This window comes from Puma concolor, chromosome B4 (assembly GCF_028749965.1).
Source record: "Puma concolor isolate L17-30 chromosome B4, mPumCon1.1.hap2, whole genome shotgun sequence".
NCBI classification, from domain to species: domain Eukaryota; kingdom Metazoa; phylum Chordata; class Mammalia; order Carnivora; family Felidae; genus Puma; species Puma concolor.
The window spans coordinates 113,032,824-113,048,936 of record NC_141673.1 but is presented as its reverse complement, the minus strand read 5'-3'; the positions used below and the strand labels follow the sequence as shown (position 1 = coordinate 113,048,936).

General features: G+C 39.0%; 1 protein-coding gene across 4 annotated transcripts in view; it reads right to left on the bottom strand.

Annotated features, from left to right (window-relative positions):
- NRP1 (neuropilin 1) overlaps positions 1–16,113 on the bottom strand; it is a 138,120-nt gene that overhangs the window by 41,307 nt on the left and 80,700 nt on the right. For all 4 annotated transcript variants that reach the window (XM_086714608.1, XM_086714610.1, XM_086714611.1 and 1 more), the window contains exon 7: positions 240–395. In XM_086714608.1, coding sequence (XP_086570734.1) covers positions 240–395 — 156 coding nt within the window. The remainder of the gene's footprint in view (positions 1–239; positions 396–16,113) is intronic.

Genomic DNA, 16,113 nt, shown 5'->3' with positions numbered 1-16,113 from the left:
TGGCTGGTATTGACTTTTCTAGGAAGCATCTGTATAATTTCCTCTTGGCTTCTGGATCTGGGAACATGAGACCCCTCCACCCCCACTGCTTGGTCAGATATAAACCTCAAATTGCACTTTTCATTTTAAATCAATCCCAAACTAAACCAGGCCAGACAAAAAGCTCCCAAACAAACAAGTAAAAATTGATCATCTGTTTCAAAGACTGAATTGGTTGAGGGGCTGACAGCGAAACTTACGACAGGTTTATTTCCTTCCTTTATGGTGATCCAGTCTTCCCCATTGGAGCTAATGTCTATTCTGTAAGTCTTGACATAGTATTTCTTCTTGGTTTCCTTTGAAATGGCTCCCTGTGTCCCGACAGCAGTGACAAAGCGCAGAAGGCCCAAGTCTACCTGCAAAACAATACAAGCTTAGTTAATCATTCACCCTGCACCATCATAACCTGAAACATCTTTTCCCGTGGGTTCCACAGTGCAGTTTTCAGCCACCTGAGAGTTATAGGTCCTACTTCCACCTGGCATCAACATCCCCTATCTTCTCCATTTCATTCCTTCTAAAGAAAGGCATGGCTAGGATTAAGACAGCAATTGTCCGAGTTTGGCAGTTCCAGGAAGAGACTGCTGCAACCACAATTGCTTGATCTTGGTACAAAAGTGAACACTGGTTTCAATATCATTTTGCTATATTTTCTAAGAGATTAAAAATTCTTTCCAAACAATGCATTGGTATGTGTTATTTTACAATTAGAAAAGATAAGATAAAATTAGAAAAGACAAGATAAACTTGCAAATTGGATGTTGGAGAGGCTTGGACTAAAACTCAGGTCTAATGGGCTCCCATTTCTCATCACTCTTCAGCATCTGTCCCCTTCCAGACAGAAACAAGAGGACTTTGAAAGCACTAGGAGTGCTGTGGTTTGGAGAATGGGCCAGAGACTTATAATCTGGAATGGAGGGGAGACCAGGAAGGCAAAGTAAGGATATCTGTTTCATCCTTAGATTTCTTCCTTCCCCATATCTTCCCATGGCCTCTCTTGCAGTTCAGCTCAAGAGGCAAGTGGATTCCAAGGCATCATCTGGGAAGGACTGATGCCTCCAAGTGACAATGGCTAGAGTTCACAAGCTCCTACTGTAAGTTTCCAGTGGAGAAGTTCCTCAACATTGGAGCCTCGTCTTCATCTCTCACTAGCCTGTCTCGTACCCCTGAAGGTTGGGCTACTTGGAAGGCATCACAGCAGTGATGACAGAGGGTGACCAAAGCCTGAAGGTCCACGATTTCCTGGCAGAGGTGTGCAGTGACTTGGGTTGTTCCTGCGACCCTGTGATATGAGTGGGTGGGACAAAGATCTAAGCATCGGGCCCTCAAATGTCTAGTATTGGTTCTGCCACTAGCTAGCTGTTGGGCCTCGGACAAATCACTTCATCTTTAATGACTTTAGATTTCTAGTTCTTCGTCTGTTAAATAAAAGAGTTGGGCTAGATAACCTGGAAGGCCCCTTTCAACTCTGACTTCCTATGATTCCATGTTCACTGTTGACCAGTAAAATACTGTTGACCCTTGAACAACGAGGGGGGGTTAGGGGCTCTGACCTGCTCCATAGTTGAAGATCAATGTATAACTTTTGACTCCCCCAAAACCTAACTACTAATAATCCACTGTTGACCAGAAACCTTACAGATAATATAAATAATTGATACACACATAGTTTATATGTTACATGTGTTATATACTGTATGCTTACAATAAAGTAAGTTGCAGAAAAGAAAATGTTAAGGAAATCATAAGGAAATACACCTCCAGTACAATACTATAAAAAATACACTTTTTAGTGTACCCCGATAGTTCAAACCCATGTTGTGTAAGGGTCAACTACAGTGTTTTTTTTTTTTTTTTCTTTTACTTCCCTTATTTCCATCATTAATAACCAAGAATAATCTTTAAAAACAAATTTAGTTTATTTATTTATTTTAAGAGAGAGTCAGTGTGAGTAGGAGAGGGGCAGAGAGAGAGAGGAAGAGAGAGAGAGAATCCCAAACAGGCTCCACACTGTCAGCGCATAGCCTGATGTGGGGCTTGAACTCACCAAACTGCGAGATCATGACCTCGCATGCTGAAACTGAGAGTCAGACGCTTAACTGACTGAGCCACCCAGGTGCCCCAATAACCAAGAATGATCTTAAAACAAAAATCATTACTTGTTTCTATAGATTAGAAATGTTTTCAGTTTCCTTTTAGGGATACATTTGATTATTTGTTTAAAATTGTTTTCCTCCATTTGTCATACCCTCTACTGTATTTCTGTATAATGCAAATACTTTAAAGAAATGATACAAATATATGGCAAATGCTTTTGAAAGTTTTTTAAAAAAAATGTTTATTGATTTATCTGGAGAGAGAGAGATAGAGTGCAAGCAGGGGAGGGGCAGAGAGAAAGGGAGAGAGAGAATCCCAAGCAGGCTCCACACCATCAGTGCAGAGCCTGATGTGGGGCTTGAACCCATGAGCCATGAGAACATGAGCTGAAGTCAAGAGTTGGATGCCCAACCAACTGAGCCACCCAGGCACCCCTGGCAAATACTTTTTAAAGGACACAGAAAGTAATTGCACATCACAACTGCTTAACAGTAACAAGATGTTTCAACAGTACATTCATTATTAGGTAAGAGAATGCCATTTTCCAATGAAAATAGCAACAAAAGCCAAAAAAAAAAAAAAAAAAAAGAAAAAGAAAAAGAAAAAGAAAACAACCCCCTCCCCTGCAGTATATCCTCTACCTACCACCAAAACTTCTGAATCCTGCTTTCCACTTACTACATGACAACCCAATTTTCAGAAAACAAAATTTCAATTAACCCTCCAGTCCTATAGGCCATGGACACCTAAAGAATTTCCATTTTATGTACAGTCAGCCTCATGAATAATGACTATTGTCTTTCATGAATTGCTTTTTCCTGAAGGCCCTTAGAGTAGTTAAATCAACATGTTGCCAATTCACTTCAAAACTGAACACAAAGTTAAATCCAGGAAAAACAGCTGTGTTACTAGCTCATAAAAGCCAAGTTGAAGTCACACAATTCAATAATAGGAGACTTCATCTAGAAAGGAAGAGGATACCATTCAATGTAAAACCATCTTTGTCTCATTTACCTGATTTAAATTTTTTTTAACGTTTATTTATTTTTGAGACAGAGAGAGACAGAACATGAACGGGGGAGGGTCAGAGAGAGAGGGAGACACAGAATCTGAAAGAGGCTCTAGGCTCTGAGCTGTTAGAACAGAGCCTGACGTGGGGCTCGAACCCACAGACTGTGAGATCATGACCTGAGCTGAAGTCGGACACCCAACCGACTGAGCCACCCAGGTGCCCCTCATTTACCTGATTTTAAAGATGTAAAGTCTATGCTCTGGTTGCTATTACCAGATTTAAGAGAAAAAATGAGCAAGACTTTAATAGAAATTAATATTTTTGGATAATGGTAGATGCTTTAATTTTAACAAATAAATATTTACCCAACACATTTTTATCAAGTGCCTATACTTGCTATTTGAATTTTTTTCTGAAATTTGAGTTTTTTTCACAAGTGAACTATAATACTTTGTATGAATTTGTATACAAAGCTGAAAAAAAGGAGGCAAATCCACGTTTGCCAGATTTAGCAAATAAAAATATAGACTGTTAGGTTAAATTTGAATTTCAGAGAAACAACAAATGTTTTTAGTACATGTACGTCCCATGCAATATTTGGGACATATGAACAACTGGTCCATTGTTTACTTGAAATTCAGATTTAACTGGATGTTCTGGCAACCCTAAATCTAACTCTATTCCAGACAAATAATCAGGTGATTTTAAGTTGCCGCAAAAACTCTCTGATTTCCTAACGCTGCAATCTGAAAGTTAATGGGCACTCTGGACATGGTTGCACTCAACAATTTCAACTGTTTTCAAATGCTCTCAGAACACTTAGTGCTTTACTGACTATCCATTGAGTCATGCCCAATGCCATATCCACTTTCAAGCTGAAGGGCCCTTCAAGTCTTGACGTCCAAGGGAGCATGAAGCAGAGCTATTTAAATAAACTCTTCCTGTCAAACTTACAAATGGCTCTTCAGTTTGGAAATGATTAAATTCTCAAGAGTGCACATTCAGCTTAGGCTGATTTGAAATAACTCTAGTACTTCATTCCCTGGCTGTCCTTTTCCTAATTTTTAAACTTTGTTTTTAGGGTAAAATTTGGTTACCAGGTAGGAGAGAATTTAATTGGTTGTCAACTGGAAGAACCCTAGGCATTAGAAACAACTGACTTAAAGGAAGGAGCAACAGACTGGAATTAACTGGGTATCCAACAGGGGAAATGTCCAAGGTCCCAGATAGAAAGGCCCTAAAACATGTACACGAATCACTTGTAAAAAAGAAAAAAATATTTTCTTTTCTCAACAGCAATGAAATGCATTAGCAACCTCCTCTTGTAATTGCATAAAATTTCCTGCTGTGCTTTAAAACTCTGCAGATTCTCTTGTTTATACCGCACTGGGATACTTGAAATTTCATTTCATTTTTCTTCCTCACATTACTGCCACTGGGTTTAGTAAGGATGAATGACAACCTCACAAAATGATCAGGGCTGGGGCCTGAACCTTTGCAATTAAAACCGGATGGTAGCCAGAACTCTACCAAGACACAGCCTCCCTATCACTGCGGGAATTCTCATGGGCAACACCAGGGGTGTTCTTTCAAGTCCTTCTTCCTAGGTATTTTTGAGGAATGCCCTAACAACAACCCTGGAGTGACTCACTGGGTTTGGGAGAGAAGCAAAACCATCAGCCTCAGAAGCCCTGCTGGGCACACTTCCTGTGTCTGTGTCAGGAGACTCAGAAGGACTCACTGCCTAAAGCCTGGGTGTTTACACCATTCCCACCGGTGAACCCAGCTCTGCTAACCATGACATTGGCCTCCATTGGCCTTTGTAGTCCTACCTGCTGCATCTATCCCTCTCCAACCATCCCTTCCAGCCACGTGAAATTATTTGTTATTCCTAACACAAAATAAGCCTTTCTGTTTCCCTGTTTTGCCACGTGAAGTTCTCTTGACCTAAAATAACCTTCTCCTCTTTTCTGACAACAAATGACTCTTTCGTCTTTTCAGTCCAGTAGACAGAATGAAGTACCTTCTTCCCCCACAATGTTTGGGGGATAGCTCATGTCTCCACCACCGAACCCATCAGGTTGCGTCTTTGCTCTACTTCCATACAGACTTTTAGGATTTCTTGCAAGGGACATCTGCTTTTCTATATAGAAAAGGAATAGATGTCTATTGAAAATGTATAAGCTGCAGAAAAGATTAAAGAAGAAAATAAAATCTCTATAAGACCAACATTAGGAGAAAGCCACTAATAATAGCCTTCCAGAGTATTCTTTCCTATGCAAACTATATGTGAATGTTGTGTTGTATGTTTTATTAGTATCAGAAAAAATGAGGTCATATTAAGTCTATGTCTGATGACCTGCTTTTTGTTTAGTTTTATGGATAGAAGTTTTTGCCCAAAGTATTTTCAATGGCTTCATGGTGTTCCACAGTATGGTTGTAGCATGGTCTGTTCAACCTGTGAACATTTTTATTCAACCTAACTGACATTTATTCAGTGAACACTTAATACCACTCATCTTTTAAGTTCTGTATCAAGTGGTGAGGATATAAAGAGCAGTCAGAGTGTTGGAAACACAAACACATGATGATAGAATGGGGCAATCAATACACGTGAAATGTGATCCAGCACAGGGGAAGGAGTAAAATTTTACCCAGAGAATTGGAAGTTGGGGCACTGCAGACATTTCACTGCAGACTTTGATGTCTAAGATGGGTATTGAAGGGTACCCAGTAGAAGTGGACAAATGGGCACAAAAGAAAGGAATGTTCTGGTGAGAAGGAGGAGCAGGAAGTGCAGAGGTAAGCAGGAGGAAATGAATGAATGAAATAAATGGACCCTAAACAACTTACTGTGCCTCCCTCACCACTATAGACATTATTTGTTAAGAAGTGTATGGCTCTTTAAAGAGTATTGTGCTCCGGTCATTTTCAAGCCAAAATAAATAGTTTTCACGAAAACCTTTCCAAATCAGCCACTGGCCGTCCTCTTGCTGGTTTAGCTTTTTGAATTATGATGAGCTCTTACCAACCTCACATCATAATAGACAAGATTGGTGACCCAAGACAGGCAGCTGGAAAGACAAAGATATAACCCCAGAATAGTTTTACATAAAGCCACCCCTCTGTGTTTTGGAGGGTTCATCATCCTGAACAATAATTCCTTTCTTTCCATAAAAACTCATTCACACAATAACCATAATTAAGTAACCTGCTTTCCCTAAATCCAATCAGCTCTGTTCCAATCACTATCTTCTTATTTTGAAAGAATATCATTATTTCACAGCTGCTTTATTTTTAATTGGAAGATGGATGTGATTTTACATCTGAGTTTGATGCACTTCTGTTTGACATTAAGGGTGATGGTAAGGGGGTGTGATGGTGGGACGGGTATGCATGGAGCCAAGCATCAATGCATTCGCTAAAATTGTTGAATGTTTCACTCTGTGTGTGTGATGCACATAAACATCTGGTACTTATCTGGTAGTATGTAGACTATTTTGCAGAAGTCTAGCACGCTACTTTTGAGTTCTGTCGGCCACTCTCTGAGTTAGCTTACAATAGCTTACCCAATATATCCTGTTTCCAATATAAATATAAATATAAATATAAATATAAATATAAATATAAATATAAATATAAATTCTAACACTGCTAGTAGAATGTCTACCCACATCTTACTTTCACTGTGCTCTATCCTCAAAGAGAAAATATTGTCAGACAGCAGATACAGAAGAGGAAAGCCCAATTTTCATTTCGGGTTTGGGGAGAGGTGCAATAGTAAAATCCTGTCCTCATCCACTTCTGGGGGGGCAGGGGGTAGAGAGCTAGCAGCACCTGTGGGGTGAGGACTCCCTACTGCATAGATCCTGACCATGATCCTGACTCAACGTTTGTTGTAAGATGTCTACAGGTATAATCCACATGCACTTTATGGCCATGGCATTGTCTTAGTAATGGCAGGAAACACATTCCCCAGATAAAGAGAAGCCAGGAGAGGCACACATTTTACTGGGAATCACTTTTGGACAAAGCACACATCTTAGCATTGTGTAGTAAATCACGTAGCAAACCTTTGCAAACTGCCGTTTAAACACCAGCATGCAGCCTCCGAGCCATGAAATGAATATCGTTGCTTTCTATAATACATAACCAGCCATTGGTAATGTCATAATGTGGAAAGCCTCATTTCTAAAATGAAAATCTGTCTTGCTCAATAAAATACTGCCCATTGAGGTAGCATTGGTAAGGAAGCGTTTACCAGCTTCTAACATTCCCATAGCAGGTCAATACAAGAGCCTGAAAAAATAAAGGACAAAGAACTGAAGTCTGATTAAAAACAGGAAAAATACTTTGAAGCAGGGGGAGAGTGTGTTGGGTTTTTTTTTTAAAGCATCTCTGATGACTCAAAGAGCTGTTTAATTCATCACTAGATACCACAAGCTAAAGAAAATATTTTTTAAGTAATTGTCTCATTTCCTTAGATAACACACATGTTTTCTGATAGAGCCTGGTCATTTGAACATCAATGCTGTTCTGGGATCTGAGGGCTTAATTCAAGCATCTGATCATTGCATTCCTTAACCTAGCATCTTGGACTTTGTATAGTTACCAACTGGAATATAACCACTTTATAGCCAGTGATATAATTCTCTATCTCTTTATGTGTTTTTTTCACTATTATTGTATTACATAAAAAATATACTTACGGCTGAAGTTACTATATTAACAGGAAAACCACAGGGCAGTCCCTATGTATCAGGCATTTATTAAGGGCTAAATTTACAAGATTATCTCTTTGAATTCTCAATAGTCACACATGGAAGATTTTATGGGCAAAGCAACTGAGGAACTAACTGGTGGGTGGACCTTGCCCAGAGTCACAGAGCTCACCAGTGACTGGGCCAGGACTTACCCAGAGGAGATCCGTGGCCCATGTACAAACACTCACCCATGCTGTTGCACCATCTGTATTGCAAAGACTTGATAAGTATTGAAAGAATTGCTTTGTCAAGAATAATGAAATCTGATCATTCTTTTTAAAAATTACATTTTTGTATAATCATAGAAAATATGAAACCATTTATGATTACCTTGACTGTGGGTTTAAAATTTACACAGGCTACCAGAAAGCAAAACTTTGCAAGTGACTCAGTTATGCTGTTGAAAAATAAGATGGTAGGGATGGATTGTTCTAAGCAAAAGATAATGAGGAAATATTTTTAAAATTCTGGTAAAGAGTAAAAATATCCAAGTATGAGAAAAGTGCAAGGCGGGAAGAACCTTACCTATTTTCTTTTCTGGTCTTAATTGCCTGTATTAATCTCTCTCTCTTTTCTCTCCCATAGCTAAATTAAAGGAAAGCATTTTTCTTGGGTGGAAACAAACTACTGGTTATAACAAAACTCCAATAGTACAACAATCCTACATGAATGAACAGATGAATTCTTCTATCGGAAGACTTGAGCCAGCCAGTTGGAATAACACTAGATAAGGATGTCACAGCAGAAACGCAATGGAAAGCCTGGTTTCCCTGACTTGCCACTATACTTCCAGCATAAGAACAAGGAAAGGGGCAAGAAAAACCACGTCCCTAAACAAGGGCAGACCTTTGTCTTTTTTTGGCTAATAAAGAGAGATAATGCTTAAGTGGGTTCCTTTGTGTCTGAATTTATTGCACATTCTTTCTATCTCATGTTAATTTTTTTGGGTATAAATCAGAAACAACTAATTAAAAAAGTAATATTTAATTCTGCTATGTTCTTTGAACTGGAGTTCCATCTGGTTCTGTTTAAATAGTAAAATCTGCTGTAGCTGTTAAAATTGGCAAGTGGCATAGGCAAAAAAAGAAACAAAAGGGACTCCGCGCAGCAGGTTAATACTTTAGCATTTCAACTAGAGTCATTTCCAGAATCCAGCTACTCAAATCATTCCAATATGGAAACGATAAAGATGGAATGTTCTAGAATGGAGGCACCACCACTGGTCTACATTTCCTCCATGTGATAGATACAAGCTTTGAAGATAGATTAGGCTTTGAAGATCTTTGGATTGACAGCAGCACATGGGACTGTGACACCCACCCGAAAATGCTCAGCTTAGTTTATGAAAAACATCTTTAAGACACGTATGAGCAGAAAGTCTTCACATATTCTCTGCAAAACCGGAGGGTATTTTTCCTTCTAGATTTTCTTGAACAGATATAATTGTGTTCAGAAAAACCAGACAGTTATTCCATTTGAATTCCTCTCTTACTTGAGAAACCTCTAAAATCTGGACATTAAGACACACTGTATTATGTAGATAAACATTAATTACTGTTCTCCTTCTTAAAAACGTTTGGGGGAAAACTATAAACTAATAAATGGAGCGAGGGAGCATGCTCACAATTAGGGCACGTTACATATCGTAGATGTTCAACCTGAAAGTGTGAAATTAAATTGCAGGATCTCAGGTGTCCAGGTAAAAACAGCTAATCCATTAAACTCAACACACATGTACTGTTTGCCAGGCTCTGGAAGCAGGTAGGCCTATGTGGAAATAATGATAACACAAGGCTGAAAGTAAAAAACACCACCATGTTGACAGATGAGGCATTATGGGATTCCAAAGAAGAAAGATTCCTTCCAGGAAGAGAAAGAACAGGGTTTATGGTAAAAGGGTCATTTGAATCAAACTGGATCCCATAAGATGGGGTAAGATTTTGGCCAGGGAAGGGGCCAAGATTGTTGAGCTAAAGGCAGAATCAACTGGAAAAATATCTCACCCAACTGTCTGTATTTTGAAATATCGGATATGATGAATATTTTCTTTCTATCTAATATCTCCTGGCAAAGTTGCTTTAGAGATCAAGGTTAAGTGTCCTCCCTGCCCCCTCCCCCTAGCATGTATCACTCTTTGCGTGGGCCTTCATGTGGTCCACAAGTCCAGGCCAGGAAGGGCGTGGCTAATGACAGAGAGACAATGACATCTTATTTGTAATTAAGCTTTAAGCTCATGAGCATGTACTGTGTTGCTGAGATAATCCTGCTGAAATACGGGCTCTCCCTGCCTCTGGGAATCCAAGCATTCCTGGGAACATACCTAAAGCTCAATCTGCATGAGTCAGGGACTTCTCTCTTGAGCTCTAATGGCACACTCTGCAGTCTTACCCTAAGTTTATATCTACATTTAAAAGAAAACATTTCAGTAAAGAGGCATAAAAACCTTTTGTTTACTTCAGGGATTCATACTGCTGTTGAAATCATACCATTCGCTCCTCAAACATTTAAGGAGAGGGCATCGAGTTCAGAACATGAGCTTATAATGGTGAGCGTTTTTGTTTCAGTGGAGGGAAGTTGGTGACTGGCAATTACTCATTTATAACACAAATAAGTCTTAGATACTTGGGTGAAAGAGAGGGAAGGTTCCCAGATTCCTGCCCTCTAGTCAGTGAGGGAATAAGTAAAGTAAACAATAAATCTCAGTACAGAGTGGATAGACTGCATTATAAATGCTCAATCAATTCTAGACTTCAGGGAAAAAATTGGGGTGATGCAGGCAGCAAGTGGTGGCAGATAGCACAGGGTCCAGAAGTACCTCTGTAGCTTTGACATTAAAAAGTGACCTGGGCTTCGAGCCCCGTGTCGGGCTCTGGGCTGATGGCTCGGAGCCTGGAGCCTGTTTCCGATTCTGTGTCTCCCTCTCTCTCTGCCCCTCCCCCGTTCATGCTCTGTCTCTCTCTGTCCCAAAAATAAATGAACGTTGAAAAAAAAAAAAAAAAAAGTGACCTGGGCAATGTTAAGCAAGTTAATTAGCCATCCCAAGCCTTAGTCTTCTCGTCTTGCCAGCAAAAACACTAAGGCTTACTCTATTTAGTTACAACCCATGGTTATTATGAGGATCATAATGAAGCATTCGTACACACATTAACCATAAGAATGTGACCCTAATATTTTTTTCTCTTAGTCACTTGGGTAATTGGTGTGTGTGTGTGTGTGTGTGTGTGTGTGTGTGTGTGTGTGTGTGTGAGTGTACCTGGATTTTAAGTCTTCTGAAGGAGGGACAGAAACTTTCATTTTAAATTCACCTGGCTCTCACATACAGTGTCTAATCTTTAGCAGATACTCAGTATGTATCTGTTGGATTTAAACTCAATGCTGTGTCTGTCCACCATTGTTGGCAAGATCTGAAACCCCTTTCTTCCAAACAAAAGCCAATTGCCTGTCATTAAAGGCAAAGTTAGTGTTTGGCCAACTAACTTGTGCACGTAAGCTAGGAATGTGATTATTTTTATCTTGGCGTTTATAACTGCAACTAGTATAACCACTCATAAAATTTCCAGTCCTTTGAAAAGCCCACTACTTGAGGCTGGAGTCCACTGAACAATGAGTTTCATGGGCTAGGTTGACGCTGTGTGAAGTATTCCTTTTCACTTATTTCTCAGATGACCTCTCAAGTAACTTAGTATGTGTCCTTCCTCCCACAAGTGACCCCAAAGGACAGTAGGACTTCCATAAATTTTTTTTCACAATGTCTATCATGCTCTCAACCTCACGCAAACCTTTTATTTTAGAGCTAAGTTAATTGCAAGCATCATGTCCACAGGATGTTTATGTATTGGCTGTTTATGTATCTGGTATGTTAGACTTTTCCCATACCCTTCCTGTATTTTCTAAAAAGGAACAACATCAACATTTCACTGCATAACTATAGGTCTCTATGGTTTTACCAAATTAACGTGTGGGCTTTATAAGACGTTGGAATTATAGCTGTATGTGGCTAGGAAATGCATGCAGATTTCAGGCCTTTGGTGAATTTTGTGGGTTTTTTTGTCTATGGTGTCTGAGAAACAGCCTCGTAAGTGAACCTCCTGGCAGGAGAACTAGAGCTCTGCACCAAGGCAAAAATCGCATCACCCCTTTCTAGATGCGGTGACCTCAGTTATGACACATACATCTTTCAGGTCTATCAGGAGTTTAAAGAGATTTTCAAACCTAAAAGACCAAAAAGCATATTAAATGTCATGTACAGGTAAAGTGTATTTACTTGTTTCAGAAGCTGTTGTTCCACTCTTCCTGTTAAGTTTTATCTGCATTAGTGGGGAGATCCCTAACTGACTCAAGATAAACACACATTTGTACTCCAAAGGCATCTGTCTATTCCAGCACAAACAAAAAGACTTGTTTATTATTAGTTTTCCAGTAAGTCATGACTTTAATTTTTCTCCCTCCTCCTAAAAGCTTGGTTTCAAAAACAAACACAAGGATGAATTTCTGGAAACTAAAGACTTGCAGATGAGGGCAACAGTCTAAATCAGCTTCTTGGCCTATAAACTCTGACAGCATCCTTTTATACTGACTTTCCATGTATTTCTCAGGGAGCTAGGTGGGCCTGTCACGTTAATGAGAATTTCATGTGCTGATGGCAAATCTGCAAGTGCAGGTGTCCAAGAAAACTCGTCCACTTGGCATGAACAATCCAGCAAGGAGCTGATGGGATTATTGAGATTAAAGTCAGTCACCACCTAAGGTTATAAGGAATGCTGCCCCGGAGACGAGAAAGGAGAGAAAGAACAGACTGCCTAGGTACAGCTGGCCATCAGAAAGTGTGTGTCAACAGTTAGTCTCTGAAGGGATGCCAGTCATTCCTGAGAACAGATGAAATGAACGTCACGATTGAATATTTGGTCAACTGCGTTTTCCCTGTTGGAAGCTTATCGTTCATCCAGGAAGTGTATACTGATTCTTTTTGAAGATCACTGAGACAGGGGGACAAGAAAAGCCTTGAAATAATGCATTTTCAAAAATTACTCTCTAAGAAAATCATTTGCATTTACAATTCAAAAGGAACGTTCTGTAGTTTTGGACTGACTGACTCCGTGTTGGAGCTGGGCAATGAAAACAAGGAGAGGAGAAATGTTATATAATGATTAGTGATTTCCAGGCTCCCCTTAGAAGAAAGGGAAAAAGCATGACATCATTCTGTGTTCTGAAGATATGCTGCTTTGCCATCCAAATGCAGGCTGAAAAAAAAATCTATATTAATTTCATGCATTTCAGCCTGGGTCACACAATGGGAAAAATGCATGTGCATGACTACTTTCAAACCACAGGAGAATGAGCACAGATGTTACGCTAAGCATATCATGTTATTCATCCCCTAGCACTGCCTAAAGTCCTTAACATAATGGAAGCTATGACTTGCATTTATCCACTGGAACCATTCTTAACACGTGGTTGGATACATCTATTTCAAGCATACACTTGGAGGTGACAAGAGGTGAAATGTTTTCTTGGGGAACATGGCCACACTGCTGTGTGTGTGTGTGTGTGTGTGTGTGTGGAAGGGGCACTTCTTGACAGAAAAACATGGAGCTAAGGCGCATATTTGTAAATGCTAAAAAAAGCATCCCTTTCATATACCCTTGCAAGTTTTTGGAGCAGTAAGAATCCTATCCCATTGTTACTATACTTTTAGACACAAAGTTAAGGATAAGAACACATCACTTTGCATGGTTTTACTAAAACTGCCAGTATTTAAAAAGAAATCAAATGAACTGCTTCATAACATTTGAATTACTTTAGATAAAAAGATTTTAATTAAGATGAATTCTATATGAGACACATGAATATTCTAAGTCTAGACACTTCAAAGAAAGGTAAGTAGATAAACAGATGTTAACGTAAATTCTTCTTGAAACCGCAAAGTTCTTAGGCTAAGGGGACTGGATTATTGTATTACAGGAATTAATAATCACAGTTGAATTTCAGCATATACAGGATGGACCCCAAATTGCCTATTCCTGCCTCCTTTTCCTTTTTGTCCTACTGCCCAGAAAACACAGGAATGTGCAGATGGAGATCACGTAAGATGCCTTCCACGTTTGTCGCAATAAAGAAGATTCATTTATTTCCTAGTGGTTGATTGAGAGGAAATACCATATTGAATGTACAAATGTATTGACTGGTTTTTCTTTCCATGGAAATTGAATTGTTAAATAAATGAATTCTTGCTGTCTTGGCATTGGAGCTTTCTAAATAAATTAGAGCCTCCTTATTGCAATATTTGGAAACATAAGTTAAAACTACAGAAATAGTATAATGTGTGTGATAGAATGTTGCTGATTGAGAGTAGCAATGACTAGCCTGGATTTTTAAAATAAGGTTTAAATAATTAGCCCATGAAAATCCTACGTGCTATACCTTCATTTTTTAAGACTAGGAACATAAAAAAGAGCTGTTATCTCTTCTTCCCGTGAGCGTGGTGTCCCTCCTAAAATACAAAAGAACATTTTCTTCAGTATTTCATATTTCATAATTTGCTAGTTTCTTTTTATTATCACAGGTACTCCCCACTGCAAATTTTAGATTTCATTTCCAGATTCTCAAACTGAAAGCTCTGTCAGATTTCTTGCACTTTCTGTAGCTATTAGCCTGCGTGTCTCCCTGGGTCTTGGTCTTTCTCTCCTCTGAGATGGATCTATCTGCATCAGCTTTAGCCCAAAGTAAATACATCAAGTCTTGGAGGCATAAGACAACTGTAATGTCCTTCTTCATACAGCTTCATCCAGGTTCCCTGGGGCCGCTTTTTTTCCCTGTCACTTTTCTGGGCTAGTATTATGGCCTATAACATCCTCAGAATTGAATATGGTATTTGTCTTCTTAAGGAAAGAAAAAAAGACTGAGTATTGGCAGGACTTTAAGGTGTGAACAGTCCATAATGGTAGGTAAGCTTATGCCTTACAGATATTTTCTTCAAAGACTGGAGAGACACGAAAGATGAACTCTCTGGGCTTCATCTTATCTTCCCTGGTGGGCTGCACATCCCTGTGAGCTAGTACAAAAGAACCAAGGAAGACAGGCCTCACTAGTGAAGTTTCTATGTGAAATCCTCAGATAAACTTCATGGTGAAACCAACCTAAACAATTACTTGATCGAAGAAGAGAAAATGTTTTGAATTGAGAATACATTTTTGCTATGTGCTGCCTCACACGGTAATCAGGAGTATTTAAAATGAATTCCACTTATGCTTCATATATTTATGTTTTCATTTAGGCAAAGCCCAGGGCACCAGCTGATAGAGTAAATTTATTTCTAATAGAATCACAGAATCTTAAATGCTTGAAAAGACTTCAGAAGCTGTCTGGTCCAATCATCCATCCCCTGAAGAATTCTATCAATAGATAGTCCTTCTCAGGCCTGCTCAAAGAATAAAGGAGCTAATTTATTTTTCTGTTAAATCCTGAAAATGTAGTCAGAAATTTAAAGCATTAGAATTGTGAGAAAACAAAACTTTGGTAAAAGTAAGACTTCACTATTCTGAAGAAAGGCAATTCTAAGAGTGTCATAAATGCATTTTTAACCCCTTAAGGAAAACAGAGCTTAAAAAAAAAAAAAAAACCCTGCATGTCACATGCATGAGTACATATGTGATTATTCTGAGTCATAATGTGTGCAATTAGTTTCACATGCTTACTCTGTTCAATAGCTGGAAATATGAAAGCATAATGCATTTTATTACTATTGGGATTTATAGAGCATTTTTGATTTAATCTGCTTTCCTCTCTTTATCTGAACACAGAATTAAATGAAATTCGAAAGCTGCGGGGAGGGCAGTGGAAGTGGAGAAAGGAAATAAATATGAGTATCTGTCTCTCTTGTAGGTCAGCATCCCAAATTGTTATTGTGATGCTGATCAAAATTGCCTTTTTGATGCAGAGCTTTCAAATGGTGCATTAAATGAGAAATATAAGAGGGTCTGGAATGTCCATCTGCATCCAGGCTTTGGAATTTGCAGGGTGTACCTTTTCCATCTTTGGAGGAGGTTGCTGTGAACGTGCTAGGTAAGTCTTAAACTGTGGGTTGTGCCAATTCTGAAGAACACACATTTTTTGCTCCAGGGCTTTCAAATTACGATATGAAAGTTATTTAAAGCTTAGGAGTTCGTGTGTTACATTACACGCTGCATAAACGTAGCCATTGCT